Source organism: Mesitornis unicolor, unplaced genomic scaffold (assembly GCF_000695765.1).
Source record: "Mesitornis unicolor isolate BGI_N332 unplaced genomic scaffold, ASM69576v1 scaffold6157, whole genome shotgun sequence".
Taxonomy (NCBI): Eukaryota; Metazoa; Chordata; class Aves; order Mesitornithiformes; family Mesitornithidae; genus Mesitornis; species Mesitornis unicolor.
In genome coordinates this window covers 1-18,752 of record NW_010195617.1, presented here as the reverse complement: position 1 = coordinate 18,752, position 18,752 = coordinate 1, and the positions used below count along the sequence as shown (strand labels likewise).

The window sequence follows — 18,752 nt, the reverse complement described above, 5'->3', positions numbered from 1 at the left end:
GGAGTTTTTTAAATTATTTACCTCAAATTAAACACTTGTCTTCAGCTTTTTAGGGTCACTTCTATTTTAATGTTTGTAACAAAACTGGAGGAAACATTTAAATGAAAACATAATTTTGAACTATATTTTCTATAAAAGGCCACATTGAAAAGTGTAATGTTTAGAGACCTTTTTTTTCTTGTCAAGATTAATAAACCAGCAGACCTGCCACTAATATAAGTGAAAAATGTTACCTGCTGTGGCTCTGCAGAGCTCCTGTTTTGTGGTCCTTGTGAGAGGTATAATACTCTCACTTCCCAGCTGATGTAGGATATGATATTATGGGAGGGGTTGTGCATTTTTGCACTCATGTTAATGTGAGCACAGGCACTCAGCATCCTCCTCTACCTCCAGGGCAAACCACTGGCCACAGAATGCAAACTGTGGACACATATTAGCAAAACCACTACTAATGTTTACCAGTGCACTGGAAAATTTAAAGTAAAAATGAAGCAAATAAGGAAAAAGAGAAAGAAAATAAAGAGGTTTTTATCCTTGAAACATTAATTCCAAGTAGAAGGTACTTCCTCCTTAGCAAGGTAACTGAGGTCAAATCCAGTATGTTATCATGGAAATGTAACAGCCTCTCTGTAAATAAGTGAAATTTTGGAAAACAGTAAAAGTAGTGTTAAGGCCTTGGATGTATTTAGGTGTTACCCTTCAACTACAATTGAGTGGTACTCTACCCTGAAGGTGCCTGTCACACTGAAGCCAGTGTGAATTGGCTAAAGACCAGGTGCTGGCAGCATAGCTGTGCCAGTTTACGTCAGCTCAATAGAATGGTGTCATTTACACCAGGAAGGGAGAGCAAAGGACATGACCCTGTTTTTACCCATGTATCTTTAGTTATTTTTGCACCATATATCTTTTTTTTTTCCCCTGCTAATATACATTCATAGGAAATACATGCAGCTCTAATGTTAATACAATAATAAACAGCCTAATTTTTTGAAAAAATACATATTAAAAAACAGACACACCCATATGATGTTTGCAGAATAGACTATACCAACATACATGAGGACCTGAAACAGAATTTGGTAGGAAAGTGATGAGAAATTTGATTTCACTGGAGAGCTCCCAGTAAGCAAACAAACAAGGAAAAGAAGAACAGGAGGCAGAACTAATGGGGTTAAAAAACAGTAACTCTTAAACACCAGAGCTCTTATTGACATTGACAGGGAAACACACTTCTCACAGGATTATTTTTTATCCAGACAGTGCCGGTTTTATGGGAGGAAAGAGAAAGCCGAGGTTAGGGAGCGCCAGAGAGCTTGGATGCATGATGGAAAGGGTTAAGCCTGGAGTCACCCTCTCTGAAGTGCTCCATGATGCTGTGCAGTGTTTCAGCCCCCAGAGCCTTCCTCTTCCTCCTCCCTCCCTGTCTCGGAGTGGGGAGGAGGCGGGTTCTGCTGAGCTGTTAAATCCTGAGTGAAGTTTCCCCCATTCCCAGTGGCCACCGTTGTCTGAAGCTGGTTCGGAGCAGGGCTGGGGTTGCCCTGACATTTCTGGGACCGCGGCCAGCCAAGAAGGGAAAGAAGAAGAAAAGACCAGTCTTTTACCATTTGCTTTTGTCGAAGTGTGGAGAAAGGGGAAAGGGAAGCGCCCTTTTTTTGTCAGCATCACATTCCTGTGTTTTTCTTCAGCCTGGAAAATACATTAATGGTGGTGCTTTCCTCTCTGGAAACAAAGGAGCTAAACGGGACTGTGGAAGGAGGAGGTGGGAAGGAGGCTTGGGAAGTTTAAACGAGGAAGACTTGTAGCAGCTGGGATTTCCCTTTTCGTAAATGAAATCCCTGCCTGTGCAGGTAACCGATAGAGCACAAAGCCAGAACTGCAGGTAAATGGAGAGGCAGAGATCTCAAAGGAAATTTCCTCTACCCTCATCCTGCTTGTCAAGAAAGTGAAAAAGAAAAAGTTAAAAGATACACAGGGAGACGGACAGGCTCTGGGACCTGCTGGTCTGTGTACAGATAAATCACTGGGCAGCAGCAAAGCTGTATGGCATTGGTCTCCTTTTAAAGGAAAAAGACGTGAAACCTCGTTGCTGGAAGGGGAACTTCGCTGAGTGTGTAAGTCTTAAGTCAAATTCTTGGCTTTCTGCTTTACATACTGGACCCTTTCTCTGTGTGTGCTTGCATGTGTGTATGTGAGAGCATGAGAGAGAGACAGAGAGAGAGAAGGATGCAGTGTCCTTTTGGATAGACAGAGTCATGTTACCGACAGATGATCTCATTTTTGTGAAAAATGATCCATTTTGTGCTTTTCCAAAAATAACTGTAAACTGTACAAAGCCACCAGGGCAGGACTGAGGTGTAATCAGCACTTGTAAATTACAAAAACTAGTCAGCTTGTACTTTGCTTTTTCATCATTTGTGGAAGGTATCATCATACTGTTAACATCTAACTTTTTCTCCTTCTGCCCTCAAGCAGATTGCACAATGAACTGGAGGCGAGCTCTCAGTTTATCCCTGCTGTGGGCAGCATGGCTAGTGTGTGGCTCTGAGAAGACAGGGAGGCTAGCAGAGAGAGGGAGCCATAGAGTTAAGAAAGTGCCCCTGGCTTACAGGGCTCCAAGCAGCCTCCTGAGAAGGTCTGGAGCACCCCTGAGGAATTCAAACCTGAATCCCCAACACCCTGTGACTAAGAGGGATTCTTCAGCACCTCCAAAGGCACCTGCCAATCTCCTGCAAGGGGAAGCGCATTCCCAGGCCAGGGGCATGGGGACCAGAACAAGACGGGTACAGAGACTCACAGCTGCAGCCAAATACTCCAGGTCTGAGATGATTAAGGATGAAGGGATATCCCCTGCCTCACAGTCACGAGTGGTACGTTTCCCATCAGGGTCAAGTTCTCCCAATGTCCTGGCCAGCTTTGCTGGGAAAAATCGGGTGTGGGTCATTTCTGCCCCCCATGCCTCTGAGGGATACTACCGGCTCATGATGAGCCTGCTGAAAAACGATGTTTACTGCGAACTGGCTGAGAGGCACATCCAACAGATTGTGATGTTCCATGAAGAAGGGGAAGAAGGGGGAAAAGTCAGAAGGATAACCAACGAAGGAAAAATTCTGGAGCAGCCACTAGATCCTGCACTCATACCTAAGCTCATGAGCTTTCTGAAACTAGAGAAGGGGAAATTTGGCATGGTGCTGTTGAAGAAAACTCTGCAGGTGGAGGAAAGGTATCCTTATCCAGTCAGGCTAGAGGCTATGTATGAAGTTATTGATCAGAGCCCCATCAGAAAAATTGAGAAGCTGAGACAGAAGGGCTTCATTCAGACTTGCAAAGCAGCTGGGGTGGAGGGACAAGTGGTTGAGGATGGCAATAATGGGGGCAGCACCCATGGTGGTGGACATGTCCAGGTGTCAGCAAGGAAGGAGGAGCCAAGGAGGAGCAATAATCAGCCCACAAGGACCAAAACAGTGAGGAAATCAATGACAACCACAGTGGCCACTCCTCTGCCTACAGTAAGGACCACTACCCTCCCTCCCACCACTACAACTACCCGTGCCACCACCCGTGCAGTGACAACAGCAAGTCGGTCTACGACAACAACTACACCCCTCCCCACCACGCAGAGGACCTGGACCACAAAGTCACATTCCACCACAGAGTACCACAGGCTGCCAGTAGGCCCTGATGCCACGACACCACGAGTCACAGCCTCTCAGGATTTCTACTCTCCTGTGTGGAAGGCAAACCGCAGGGACCGGCAGCGCAGCCACCCAGAGAAACACCTGCTGGCCACAAGGAAACCAAGCAAAGCTGCCCACTATGACAGTTTCACAGAAGTCCCAACAGCTCCCTCAGTGCACTACACAAAGGCAAATGTGGGCAGATTTAAAGATAACCGAACAGACAGGAAGGACTATAACCATAGAGACCTGAACATCACACCAGGACAACACAAACCAACTAAGACTAAATCGCCAAAAAAGAAGGCTCAAGAAAAGATATTGAGCAATGAATATGAAGATAAATATGACCTGAGCAAGCCTGCCAGTTCCCATTTAGAGGAAGAGATTGCAACAGGAAATATTCCCCCAAAGAAAGGAAAAGAATCAAAGAAGCATGAGCGAATGGATAAACCCGAGAAGAAGAAGAAGAAGGACAGACCTGACAAGGTGCACAAGAGTGAGAAGCAATCCAAGAAGGACAAAGCAGAGAAAAAGAGCAAGCAGGACAAAGACCGCAGCAAGAAGAACAAGAAGGGGAGCAGGACTGAAAATGAGGATTTCCCCAAGCCAAACAAGAAGCCTTTCCTACAGCCTCCCAGGAAATCGGCAGCCAACCTTTTGGAATATTTTGAAGGCAAAAGGCGGCTCATTGTAAGTAACTTGTTCATCTGAATATTATTACATAAATGATGTCATATTTCCCTCCTAGTAGAAATATGTGGAACAGAAAGTTTATGGTGGTTTTGTATTATTCTTTTTGAGTGCTTTTGATTAAGAGGTAAAATTTCTAGATCCAAACAATAATTTCCAAAAGGGAATGTTCTGCAGTCTCATGTTGGAAATCTTACATGCAGTATGAACATCAGTCAGCCAGAAATTGGGCTAAAAGCTCTTATCAGTTACTTCTATGAGCCACCATATAGCTATCAGATTATTTTGTTTCCAGTGGATATATAAGTGTCAGGATCTGTATAGTTATGATGAAGTTCCAGTGTGGATTACATCCATTCATTGCTTTGGGGTACTTGCCAATGTTACCACATTTCAACACTCAGCATGTCCTGCCAGCTGGCACACCTGTTTTATATTGGTGCTGGTGTCCTAAAACTGGAAGCAAGCCGGGTGGCTTGGCAGCACTAGTGCCTGTCTGACCAAGGATATGCACAAAGGCATATGATCAGATGCCCTGAGGTAGGATTGTTATATTTGCTATTCTTTCTGATAGGAATTTGGCATTCAAATCTCCTAGGCATCCTCAGAGATCCTGCACAATCTTCTTTTTTTTGTTTTGGTTTTCCCCTGCTGCTGTTTTTATTAAACTGTAACACTATGGTTTTCAAGCCTGTGAAACAGCATGGTCTGGAGTTACTTGTCCCAGGGTTTAATAGTGTTGTATGTTTTTCCAACTACTTATCTAAAAAAACACTTCACCTGGGACAGGAAACAGTTTTAGTTGTACTACAAATGTTTTTTCTGGCAGATGGCACATACCCTGAAAGGTATACTTTGAAAAACAGTTCTTTAAAAATATTATTGTGGGAGCTGGTTTCTTGCAACTGTTCCACTTCAAGCTGGCCTGTTTCACAGTTATTGTCCAATAGTCAGTGTGACAAACATAGCTTTGCCTTTCATGCCCCATATTCCAATCCAAATAGCTAAGATGCCAAGCTAAGATTTCAACCATAGGAATTTAATTAATCATTTTGTTGATGATTCACAGACCTGAGCAGAAGCCAACTTTCTTCTCCCCCTCCCCATTCTTACAGCTTAGGCGCTGTGCAGAGCTAGCAGACTTGCATTCCCCAACATGCTGGAAGTGGAGAAAAGCCATATATTTGAAAAATCTGAACTTGACTGAATTTTGCAAATAATGCCTGTGAGTTACTTGTTAACTAATACTTAGCCAAATCAAAAGCTCAGAGAGAGAAACTGCACAGAAGTTAGGGATCTTTCAAATTTGTTCATATATCTCAACATTGTGGCTTCCAAGAATATGTGTAGTATCAGGACAAATAAAAACAAAATTGAAAAAAGAGCCAAAAGCAGAGCTTGCAGATGTCAGGCTGCTACAGCAGCACAGTCCTGGCAACTTAAAGCCTGCTCTGAAATTTGAACCTTCTGATACTAGGCCACCCATCAGCTGGATCTCCAAGAACAGAGTTTCACAATCTCAGGTTGTTAGGCCAAAACTCACTGAAGACAAATGATCATGCCACGCTGCACTTCACTTTTCCAGAATCTAATACCGTTCTCGGCCTGCTTGCCTGAAGTTTCAAGGAGAATAGGTTTGATTTGGTCATCAGTAAAAGCAGTGGCTGATCTCTACTATCTCTTTGCCATGCATGGCACATGTGGAAAAACAAAGAACTTCTCAGGCTTCTTTGAAGCCACACACATGCCTGTTTGCATCCCTTCCTATCAAACTCTTCAGTTGCCTTGGGATCAGTCCTTCCAGCTGAATGAACTCTGCCATTCATGAGTCTTTCAATGCCCTCTCTAGAGAATTAGACCACACTGTTACAGAAGTGGCCCTACCTGAGTTATTCCCCATTGTTTTGCTATACTTCTGTCTTTCAGCTGCTTTAATAGACTGGCTCCCAAGGACGTTGTTACCGTCCTCTCCCAAAAGTCTTTTGAAAGAGATGTGGGATTTTAAGTGCTATGTATCATTAAGGCTTTCAGATTGCAGATTTCAGTGTGAATTTCAAACATCCAGAATTTGGAAGGCTATTCTGGGTTAAGTTCAAATAATGCCAAGTATCGCACTCAGCTGCAGAAAAAATGTACGGGTTTTGAGTCCTGCAGCCCCACCTCTCTATAATGAGGCTTTTATTGCAGTCTTACTAATGTTGAGAAATCTTGGCTTAGTGAGTTTGGATTTTTTGTTTATTTCTCTGTCATGATGAAATGCAGACTGAGAGTTGATATATAACACTCCATTTATACCCACACGCATATATATGCACACACATGTGCATGCAAATACAGATAGATACAGTGTATATACTGCCTGGCTTAAAACAGTCCTAGTACAAAGCTGTGATCTGAAGTTTGCTTTGCCTCTTAAATGTTTCCTGATTTGTTCTACAAGGTTTGATGAAGTCAATGAAATTCAAATTTGACTGTGTGTTCCTGCTTATGGCCTCTGAAACTAGGAAGACAATACAAACCAATGGTCTGGTTTTGATCTCAGTTCTCAAATCCTTTTCATGATCAGTTTTCATTTCAAGCATTTCTGTGCAATTTAAAAGCAACGTGTTACATGTTATGGCCCAGAAATCAAATCCTCGTTATGTCTGGCTCTCATTCACCTTCATGTCCCAATGCTGCAGTCCTCCTAGGGGGGCTTTGCATAAATGAGAGGGAGATCTTATAAGCCCAGGAATGCCTCTTACATTTCAGTACATTGATGAACTGGATTTATAAGGAGTATGTCATAAAAATTAGCCTCCAGGCCTGCAAACTTAAGAAGTCAGCTAGAAGATGTTTGCACCTGTTACAGACTGAAGCATAAGTTTGCAATTGAAAGAGTCTGGTGATTATTTATGACCCTGAACCGTAAAATTTGGATCCAGATTCCAGCTCCCTGTGTGTTTGGGGGATTGGTGGCCGGTGCTTGACTGCAGTTCACTGCTGCCAGTTAGAATGGAACAAGCACTGCAGGAACTGCAGCATTCCTCTTCACCTTCTGCTGAAAACTGCTGCAGAGGACTACTGCATGTTGTTACACATACACACCTTCCCTGGGATGTCTGTATCCCAGTCACTGAAGGATGAAGGATGTAAGTGGTGTGCTTTAAACTTTTAAAAAGTTAAATCTTTGCAATTGTTAGGAGGCTTTGAAATGAGTACTATAAACAGTAGATATTTTTATACTCTTATTGTTGCAATTGTTCATCCTTCTGTTCTTCCCACATAGCCACGCCTTCTCAGCAAATGTAACTTCCATAAGACATCAAAGTGGCTTAGAACAAGCAAAAGCTATATCAGCAATTTTCAGATGAGGTCACAGTGGCCCTAGCAAGCCTTCAAGGTCTTCTTATATCACCATTAGTTATAGAAGTATTCATGTATCTCTAGCGGTACTCAGCCCCTGAGCGTCAAAACAGCCCCTGAGAGCCCTGCCTGGACCATGGGATGAGGCCAGAGCAGCTGTCATGTTTCCAGTGCTCCCACTGTGAGTGAGTGGGGGGAATTCTAGATTCATGGCACTACTGAAGTCTGTGAGGGAGACCTGGCAGGACTGGCAGGGCAAGGGATAATAGGAGAGTACATGATTTTCTGTGATATTCAGTGCCATTTCTTCTACCAGCACTGTGGAAAGGCAGCAGAGAAGCTGGTGCCACCAGCTGGCCATGCTGCCTAAGGTTTTCCTGTGGCTGGTTGAACACCCTTGTGTAAGGCCCGGGCCTAAAGGTACACTCTAATCATGAATAAATAAAATAAGGCTACAGAGCTGTCAATAGGTCTACAGAAAAGAAAACTCAGTTTGCAGACTTTTTTCCTTCGGTAAAATACTCATATGCTTCATTTATACTAAATGAGCTCTTTTGTCTCTGCCACCAACCAGCTGATCACAACCCCCAAGGCGGACAACACCATGTATGTACAGCAGCGAGATGAATATTTGGAAAGCTTCTGCAAGATGGCAACAAGGAAGATCTCAGTCATTACAATTTTTGGCTCCATGAACAACAGCAGCATGAAAATTGACCACTTCCAGCTAGGTTCTTTTTTCTTAATAATTTATTTCTGTCTCATGGGCACAATACAGACAGCAAAGGGAGAAACCTCCCCAGCTTGGGTGAAGATCTAAGCAAGATCATTTGCTGTGGTCCAGTTGCACTTTCAAACCCATTAGTCCTGCATAAGTCTCTCTGGTATTTACCATGTTGAGCACCTTTGTTTTTGTGAGAATTCTAAAAGCCAGTAAAACAGTGAAAAGGCAGAAAAATGTGATCACAGAATCACAGAACGTTAGGGATTGGAAGGGACCTCAAAAGATCATCTAGTCCAATCCCCCTGCCAGAGCAGGAACACCTAGATGAGGTTACACAGAAGCGCGTCCAGGCGGGTTTCGAATGTCTCCAGAGAAGGAGATTCCACAACCTCTCTGGGCAGCCTGTTCCAGTGCTCTGTTACCCTCACTGAGAAGAAGTTTCTTCTCAAATTTAAGTGGAACTTCCTGTGTTCCAGTTTGTGTCTGTTAAATCCGTTGTGATAAGGGCATGGGTCAGAAAGAGGAAATTAGGCTCAGGTCTATCAATATCTTGAATGCCAACCTCACTGTCTAATCAAACAGCTGCCCCAATACAATTCCACCCCTCCCCTGCCCTTGGCTTTTGCAGTACATTAGCTATGAGTGGCAAGATACTGGCTAACACAATTTGAACACTGTTTAAAGAAACTGCCTGTTGTCATGAAGGAGAGGAAACTGAGGGCAAGAAATGCTGAGAGGAACTGTTTGGGATTATATTCAAAATTTGGCCCAAGTTAATCTTATTTTGAAGTTCAAGATCATTATCTACCTGTTCTGCCACATAACATTTTCTGATGCCTTTGCACTCCTCACAAGGTCATGGGATCACAGAATCACAGAATATTATGAGTTGGAAGGGACCTTGAAAGATCATCCAGTCAAACCCCCCTGCCAGAGCAGGATCACCCGGACTAGGTCACACAGGAACGCGTCCAGGCGGGTTTTGAATGTCTCCAGAGAAGGAGACTCCACAACCTCTCTGGGCAGCCTGGTCCAGTGCTCTGTTACCCTCACAGCGAAAAAGTTTTTCCTCATGTTCAGATTGAACCTCCTATGCTCCAGCTTGCTCCCATTGCCCCTTGTCCTGTCATTTAACATCACTGAGAAGAGCCTGGCTACTTCCTCCTGACACTCACCCTTTACAAATTTATAAACATTAATGAAGTCACCCCTCAGTCTCCTCTTCTCCAAACTAAAGAGACCCAGCTCCGTCAGCCACTCCTCATAAGGGAGATGCTCCACTCCTTCAGTCATCTTTGTGGCTCTGCGCTGGACTCTTTCAAGCAAAAGTAAAAGAAAAAAGCTTCATTTTGCAGGAGCATGCACTGGCTAAACCCAGGACAGAGAGAAGCATGCTAGTTAGACCCCTTGGTGCAAGTTCCTTTCCTTCCCAGGATCAACTTTCCTAGGCTTAAGAGCTGATTTTGGTATGTTCACAAAGTGAGTATTCTCCTCCACAGTAAAGAGAGGTCCAGGCACACTTTCCCCTCTGTACTGGTAGACAGATACTAATTTAGAAGATTTCAACCATAGCCTTTAGGTATGGACAGCCTTACAAATTTGACCAGCATACCTGATACTAAAAGGTTTATTATTTGAAGTCCTATTGCCTCTCTTTACCTGTGAAGCAAGATACCTATCAGTGTCACTGCTTATTGCTTATTGCTGGCTATTGTAAAGAGGTTCATCTCACTGAAGCCAGAGGTTTTGGAGACACTATCAATCAGACTATGAAGTACTTGAAAAGTAGCTAATTCAGCAATGTTTAGTACCACCTTCTTTACATACAGAGTTCCCATATAGCCAGGTGACACTGGGCATCCAATCTCACTTAGGCAGCTTTGAAACAACTGGTATCAGTGTTCCGGTCCTGGGGAAGCACCCACCAAAGCCAATGAGAATCTTTGCTTTCGTAATAGTAGGGTTTGGAGAAAGACTTCAGGTCTCAGTCCAGCAAAGCACTTAAGTTTAGGTGTCTCTTGAATCATGTAAACAATCTCATTGCTCTCTGCATCTAAAGGTTAACACCACCATAAATGCTTTGCTGGACGTAGGCAAAAAGTTAGTACAAAAGCTGCTAGTTCTGCTTATAACTCCACCACATCTTTCCTCTGGAAGTTCATCTGGTTTTACCAGACCTTGGGAAGAGATGTGTGATGGAACAGGAAGCTCAAGACCACACCAGGTCCAGGGTATTTCAGGACTGGCATACAACAGGCCTGATTATAGATTTATGTCTGGCTTCCAGACATGCCTCTACTACTCTCAGAGGAAGAGGACTTAGCAGAGGATGAGAAGCCTTGTGTCCCTGAGTGACAGGGAGTCACAAACCCTGCCAGACCATCCATTTCTGCATCTCCTTGACAAATCTGGAGTGGTAAAGGATTTTCCACATCAGGCCAAGGTTACTCAAGGTCACTTTTTGTGTACCTAGACCCATCTGCCTGTCAGTGGACTGTTCAGGATTATATTTAGATCCAGTCTGGCTAATAAACAGACATTCACTCTGACATAGACCATACTCTTTCAGCCAGTTCCAAACTTAACCTACACCCAAACTTTCCCCAGACCACAAAAGTATGTAAAACAGCTGAATTCTTACAGGAGGAATTAACTTGCTGAAGAAAAGCAGGAGACTTAGAACCACATAAGTTAAATCTTACCTGAAGTTCACCTTACATTTTTGCCCAAAACACTAAATTCTGAGGTTTTTTTTAAAGTTTAAATAATACAAACATATTTCTATTCCACCTCCTGTTCTCTTCTACCCTTCCTGCAGACAATGAAAAGCCCATGAAAGTGATAGAGGATGAAGATCTTGTGGACCAGCAGCTCATCAGTGAGTTGAGGAAAGAGTATGGGATGACCTACAATGATTTCTTCATGGTTCTGACTGACACTGACATGAAGGTCAAGGTAAGAGTTTTGACTCTTTGAAAGAAAAGGCATTGGAGAAATATGAAAAAAAGGAAAATTTTAGGAAATTACACTACAAGCTTGCATATGAGGCACATAAGACATGGATGCAGGACTTGGTCATTGCTGGAGGACAAGAAAAATGACAGTAAGCGAAATTTTCAGGAATGAGGTACCTATCTGCATTTTCTGCAGTTGGAGGATTTTGGGCACTGTGAGTTTCTGCTGGTATGGTGAGCTGACACCACAGGAACAGCAGCCTCCTCTGGCAGGGGTTTTAATGTAGTACCTGCCATTCTAAAACACAGAGTTTGGCTACCTAAAGGGACGACAGCCTGTTGCACATGGACAAGTTGCATATACTCTCGTTGAATGGCCTTACAAAAGGACATAAAGACAAATTGTTGCCTGCAGTGGCCTGGCCTAATCACATTGGGCAAATACTAAAAATATGCCGCTTCCAAAGAGCAGTCTGACTGCAAAACCAATGATATTTTCCATGGTTTCTAATCTGTTTTAGGCCTTGTTACCCATGTGTAAATAGGAATACTTCAATGTCTATATATCCTGCAGTGCTGTGATAAATGCAGAAAGACTGCTAATACATGCATCCTTATAACCCTCTGTTTTTTTTTCTTAATAGCAATACTATGAAGTACCCATAGCAATGAAGTCTGTATTTGATCTGATTGACACCTTCCAGTCACGAATTAAAGACATGGAAAGACAGAAAAAAGAGGGCATTGTCTGCAAAGAAGATAAGAAGCAATCCCTTGAGAGCTTTTTATCCAGGTATTACTTTCTGTTCTTATCTGCTGCTAGTTCTAATAATTATTGTCTTATTGGAAAAATACCCATCCAACTATTTCTGTGATTCTGTAATATGTATTTTGCAGTATTTACAGTGTTAAGCAAACACAGAGATGTAGCCATAGCTTCATAGCAGTCTTGTACAGAGCAATGGAAGTCAGGATGCATGTTGTTTCCTGACTGACTGCACTTTCTAACTTTCTGTACCTCAGTTCCCCCGCCATGACATGGAGATAATACCACTGATTTGCATTAGAAGAGCAAATAAGGATTAGTTCACAGATGCTAGCTTAGTGTTTTGAATGCATGAAGCATGGTGTTTATGTGTTTCAGTCATCAACCATTACAATCTCATTAATCCCGTTCTAATCCCTTCCATGTAGCCTGGATCAGTAATTAATTCACTGTAACTTCTTTCTTATCCTACTTGAGATAACAGTTGGTCTTCGCAAGTATTAGTCATGCATATTATTAATGGTCTTGCAGATGTCTCTTGCAAAATGTTTGAGAGACCTTCTGCAGAAAGACTGCTTTGTTTATGCAATCTCTACATGCCGTGCTACTGCTCTACCTGCGAGACCTAAATTCCAGGCAATAAACATGTCTGGACTGTGGGAATTCAGATCTACAGAAGAGCTGTGCAGCTATAGCCCTCTCTGTTTCAGGATAATTTAAACTAAAACTTAGGGCTACCCCATCATTGTAGGTACATTGTAGGTACATTGTACAATGATGTACCCCATCATTACCTGTAACTATTGCATCCTCTTTACCTACTATCAGAATCCAAGAGAATACATTGTTAATGTCAGAGGGCTATAAAAATAACTGAGGTGGCATGATGGATTAGAACTTGAAGGAGAAAGGAGCAACAGGCAAATCAATAGGTTCTGTTCATAAACATTTTAAAATTTGATGGCCGCTTCAACAGAAAGAGAACCTTTAACAAGATCCACTCCACCCACTTCACCACCTCCTGTTTAGAGCTCAGTGATTCATCCTCAAGACCACCAAGAAGAACCACAGTTTGGAAACAGCTGACCCACACAAGAAAGAGCTTGTATGCTGGAAAGTGACAGGACCCAAATCCTTCTTTGCTTGGAAACAGCCCTAGTAATAAACATACATTAGAAAAACAGGCAGGAAAAATGCAGAATGTTGCATCTATAAACAGAACTGCCACTGCACAAAATGCATTTGTTGTCTGTGAAACAAGCATAAGGCTTTAAATATCGGGTGGACTTCACTAGCCATGTTAACTGCTCAGATTCCCAGCAAGATTCGTTCCAGCTTTGTCCAAAAGTATTTTCTCAGATGAACAAGAGTCCTGGCTTCATCTCTCTGGTGTTGCTCATTGCGTTGGTCATTTATTATAATGGAAATATTTTTCTTAACAAGCCTGGCTGGTGTGAAAGAAGACCATGAGAGCCAGAGCCAGCTTGAATAATCCTTAAAAGCCACATGTATCAGTAGAAGACCCTTGAGTTTGGAGTGGAGGGGGGCAGTCCCCTGTCACACCAAGACACTGGCTGTGCTGCTCTCTGGGCTCACAAACAAGAATGGGATGCAAAGTAAGTAGAAGAGGAAGAAAGGATGCACATAGGGAAGGGTCTAGCAGATTTGTCAGGACAGGAGTATTGGCCTGTGGCTTCTAATGTCAGAAATAAGGCATAAATTTGCACCTTAGAGATGGTGAACTAACAACTGTGACGGACCAACTGAATGAATTTCTCAGTAAGATGTAGCCCTAGACAAGCACACCAGGTATATAGAATACCTGGAGCAGAAGGATAAGCTGTTTAAGTGGCTTTCAACCCTTTTCATCTCTGTGCATCTCCAAAAGAGATACTCAAAAAACCAGAAAGCAATTAGAGTATCTTAAAGCAGCTCACAGATAAGATTCCATTCTGATTTATGCTTTAGACAAAGTATATTCCAGTGTTTACATTCTCAGTCATTGTTTATAGGTGGCTAGATGCTTAAGCTATACAAAATATCACAAAGATTATTTTTTCCCTGTTTTCAGAATAACAACACAAAATTTCACTCCTTTCCTTCACGTCACATATGTGATTCTTAATACTTCTCATTCCTATTCACATACCAGCATGCACATGGAAACTTTGCCTCTTTGCTGTTCCTCCTGGGCAAGATTAAAATTGAGGAACTTTGCTGTTCAAGGATTTTCTTTTTTAATTACAAAAATACATGCAGTATCAGTCAGTCAAGAAGACAAAGACATCATCACCCTCTGTTCTTTCAGCAATTTCTGTGACTTCAAGCAAGTCTCACCGTATTTTCTACTTCTCTCAAATGGAACAGAATTGACCCGTTACATTAGCCTTTATTTTAAGATCTTGACATGGTGCTGTAGAAAGGCAGGCTATTATTATAACGGAGTAACATCTGCATCCATTTAAAAGACCATTTCCTGCTATAAAAAAATCCCTGCAGCTTTGCAAATTCCTTTAAATCTGATTTATTTAGGTTTAATGGAGTAGTACCTTTATTCAAAAAAGGGGTGGTTTGGAGATTATTAAAAGCCCCTATATTTAGAATTTTTAAAGGTTTCAAGTGTCCTTATGGCATTGCCTTTCTTTGAGAGGACAATGAAAGGTGCTCCTTGTGCAGGAGGTTGGTCAGACATGGCATCCCATATTAAAGAAAAATCCAAGATTTATCTTATTGCCCCAAACATGCCTTATTAGCCACAGGCTTACACAGCTACACACAGACAAACAAGCTCAGATTTAAAGCCATGTTACTGGTATTTTGAGAAAGTTATAGAAGAAAGAGAGGTCAGTGAATATTTACACTTAAGTATGAGTTATGTCTGAAATGAAGATTCTCAGACAGCTCTTGGACTGCAAAGTAACTGTGCAGTTCTAGCAGTGGTGAATGACATAAAAGCTGAATGTCTAGTGAGAAATTCTACAGGACTCTTTCTTTCCCTTGAATATATACTTCTCAGCATCATTGTAAGTACTGAAGGGGGCTTTGAGCAAAGACCATAAGCTTTGCAGTGTTTGTTTGGCAAAACAGTGAAACTGCAGATGTTTCTTTCAGAGCTTTGGAGCTGTAAAATTCAAACCAGGCTTTATCCTCTCCTAGTAATGGATACATCTGGGAAGATCTCCCATCCAGCTGTTACTTAGAAGTTGTGAGAGGTATGATATTATCTCAGCCTACAGAGAACAAAAATGTTGAGAGGACTTGAGTTACATGTCATGACTGTGCCCTGTCACACTCTTCTCTTTCCAGGTTCCGATGGAGAAGGCGGCTGGTGGTGATCTCTGCTCCCAGTGATGAGGACTGGGCCTATTCCCAGCAGCTTGCTGCTCTCAGTGGACAAGCTTGCAATTTTGGTGAGTCAAAAGAAATTATTCTCTTGATCCCCGAAACCACATCCTTCCTGGTGATGTGATGGATTCCTTTGCTCAAGTCTGAACCTAGACAGTCTGAGGAGTCTGGCAATTGAAAAGTTTGCTGTAGCTACTCCAAACCCAAATAGAAAAGATTATGCTAAACAGGTAGTACAAAACACCCTGACAGCTAAACAAGGTGTTCTCTGGAATAATTTGTGTGAGGCAGAAAAGGTTAGCAGTCCACAGCTCTTTCGGCTTGTACTTCAGAAGATCAACAGTATTTTCTTTTTCTTACTGCATAAATGAATGACACAAGCACCACGCTTTGGGAAGGACAGATCCTCTGACATCCAGCTCAGAACTAGGCCAAATATGAGAGAGATGCATGGACATCATATTTTGTTTTCTTTTCCTTCCTGCTCCATTGCCAAAGCCTGTAAAAAATATTAATGGAAGCTGCTTCAACCCAGTAAGGACCTTCCCAGCCCCCTAACTAGGTACTGAAGATCCAGCTACGTAGTCAATAGAAAGAGATGGGCTCCTCCAAGAGACAAATAAGAGCAAGATCCAGAAACACCCTTCTCTTTCCATTATGAAGCCCAGAAAGACTTACGCCATAACTTATGTTCTCAGCAATGCAAGTACCATACAGGGCCTAAACTTGACTCCTACAATGGAATAAAACAGGTCCTGTTCAAAAGCCACTATTTCAATATGTTTGAATTATGCCTGAAGGGAGATCTGCACAGTATCACTGGTACCCTATCCATTTATTCATTACCACCTGGCTTTCATTCAGAGCATCAGCATCATCTCATTTGCTAGCTACCAAAGTAAACTGTGATATGGATCACTATAAAATGTTTTCTGAAGAATGGAATATAACCAAAACAGTAAATTCTCCCCATCCTTTGTTAGGGACAGCTTGAAGGAGATCAACTGAGTTCCTAAAGCATTTATCCTCAATGGGTGTTTTAACTAAGTTATATGTTTCTAAACATCTTACCTCCAAGTTGTAAAAACTGTTAACTTTAAAGATTTTGTAGATCATACAGACTCATGTTACACAGTTTCTACAGCCCCCAAAGTCTTTCTTCAAAGCAAAGGCTACAGCCCAAGTCTCTACCCAGAACAAATGAAAGAAGTGAATGCCTGTCCTAAGTCATTCCCCACAGTCATCTGGAGTTAACTGTGCTAGGTTATATTGCCTCTAAATACTTTGTTGCTGCATGTATGATAAGTAAGAGCTTTTCTAGTGACCAAAACAGTGCAGAGACATTCTGAATTTGGTAATGGCCTCTGTAATTTACTGGTGTACTGTAGCATACCCTATGCCACAGAACCACACCAAATGCTGTTGTCCTTGGGACACTGGCAACAGCTCTTATGCAACTGATACCACATTTATTCAACACTAGTTTATCCTCATGTTTGGGACAGGTCATGTGACTGGCAGAGACACCAGAGAAATCAGTATCTCTTTTTCCTAAAGGGCTGCTGAGACTGGCCCTTAATTTAGCATGCACAGACCTGAATGATTAAACTGAAATCTGCCTGAGAATGAGCAGAAAGAACTGGTCTGACACAAAACCTCCTTCACTTCCTCCACAGGTCTGCGCCATATAACCATCATCAAATTGCTAGGACTTGGAGAAGATATTGGTGGTGTCTTAGAGTTGTATCCAATAAATGGTAAGTGACTGTTTCCAGTTTCTTCAGTACTACTTATAGTGCTACACAGTGCTGAGGGTTTCTTTTTCTTTAGAGGGATGGGCATGACTGTTTTTCTGTTTTGTTCTGTTTCTTTTAAGAAACAAGAAGACACAAAAGCAAACTATAAGTTTTCCTGGTGTTCTTGTGCTAAACATTATATAGCTTTTTCAGGACAGAAAAGCCCAAATATTATCTAAAAGTCATCTCACATCTCTACCTCTCACCTAAACATACAGTCCCAAGTACACTCCTCTGCCTGCTTTGCTGCCAAAGACAAAGAGATGTCCATGCCTTTTACATGCTCAAGAGTTTGCAGGGCTAATAGAACATAGACCCAGCAGCTTCTCTAGTACAGGTCCCTCATTCATCTTCATAGAATGGTTTGGGTTGGAAAGGACCTTTTAAAGATCATCTTATCACCCTAATACTAAAAAAAACCCTCTTCCTTACACTCAAGCTAAATCTACCCTCTTCCAGTTTAAAACCATTACTGTCCTGTCTCTATGGGCCCTGGTAAAAAGTCTTTCTCCATCTTTCCTGTAAGTCCGCTTTAAGTATTCCACTTGCATCCCAGCAGGCTACTTCAGGTAGTTATTCTTAGGAGATCTCACTGTCAAGGTACATTCATGTTATTATTCATGTTGAATTCATGCTAACTTCCAGCATGCGTTCTCCTGTGAGAACCTCTACAGATGTGCAAGGTATCTCTCGTTTGTCGTGAACATGAGCCCTACAGCTTTGATACTCCTTGTCTCTTGTGTGGGGACAAAAGTTAAACATTTAATCCCTACCCATCCCTGCAGTGACATTCACCATCCTGTAGACCTCCCCCAGCCCATTTATTTTACAGACTGAAGTTTTACTTACTTGGTCATTTCTCATACAGTGTTTATTCCAAACCTGTGATCAACCTTGTTGTCTTTCTGACATTTTTTACCAGTTCTATCATATTTTTTTTGAGGCAAGAGAACCAGAATTGCATACAGTGTTCAAGATGCACATAAACAATAGGTTTCCATAGTGGCATAATAATACTCTGTTTTGGTTATAATTTTCCTCATGGCTTATAATATCTATTTTGGCTTTTGACCATTAGTGAGTATTGAACTAGCCTTTCATGAAATTCTTTCACAGTCCTAAGATTGCATTGCCAAGTGGTAATGGTCAGACTCCGCCATTTCCTATGTGGAAAAATCTTAGACAAATCTTCACTACATGCATCATTTTACTTCAATTTGAATCTAATTTCTTCCATCATTTTATTGACCAGTCACACAGCTTCATAAGGGTCTTCTGCAACGCTTTACAATCATCCCCTGCCCTTACAACTCTGAGTATTGTCACATCCTCAGTAGAGTCCCTCACCTGCATGCTCACACCTTATGTGTGTCATTTACAAATACACTGAGCAGCACCAGTCCCAGTGCAAACAACTGTGGGACTGCAGGACAACCAAGCGATCAGGTCCAGTCA

The 18,752-nt window shown here is 42.1% G+C and overlaps 1 protein-coding gene across 1 annotated transcript; it reads left to right on the top strand.

Annotated features, from left to right (window-relative positions):
• Positions 1 to 1,500: 1,500 nt before the first annotated feature.
• CCDC80 (coiled-coil domain containing 80) lies at positions 1,501 to 17,266 on the top strand. Its single transcript, XM_010188176.1, has 7 exons — positions 1,501 to 2,111; positions 2,473 to 4,367; positions 8,287 to 8,443; positions 11,255 to 11,391; positions 12,035 to 12,183; positions 15,463 to 15,566; positions 17,178 to 17,266. Exons 2-7 carry the CDS (start codon positions 2,481 to 2,483, stop codon positions 17,264 to 17,266), a joined length of 2,523 nt encoding a protein of 840 aa, XP_010186478.1. The 5' UTR covers positions 1,501 to 2,111; positions 2,473 to 2,480.
• The last annotated feature ends 1,486 nt before the right edge of the window (positions 17,267 to 18,752 follow it).

Excerpts from the sequence above, each read along its gene's own strand:
- CCDC80 (XM_010188176.1), top strand. The coding sequence starts at position 2,481 with ATGAACTGGAGGCGAGCTCTCAGTTTATCCCTGCTGTGGGCAGCATGG. Across the intron at positions 4,368-8,286 it reads AAGGCAAAAGGCGGCTCATT|CTGATCACAACCCCCAAGGC; the intron begins GTAAGTAACTTG and ends GCCACCAACCAG. Across the intron at positions 8,444-11,254 it reads AATTGACCACTTCCAGCTAG|ACAATGAAAAGCCCATGAAA; the intron begins GTTCTTTTTTCT and ends CCCTTCCTGCAG.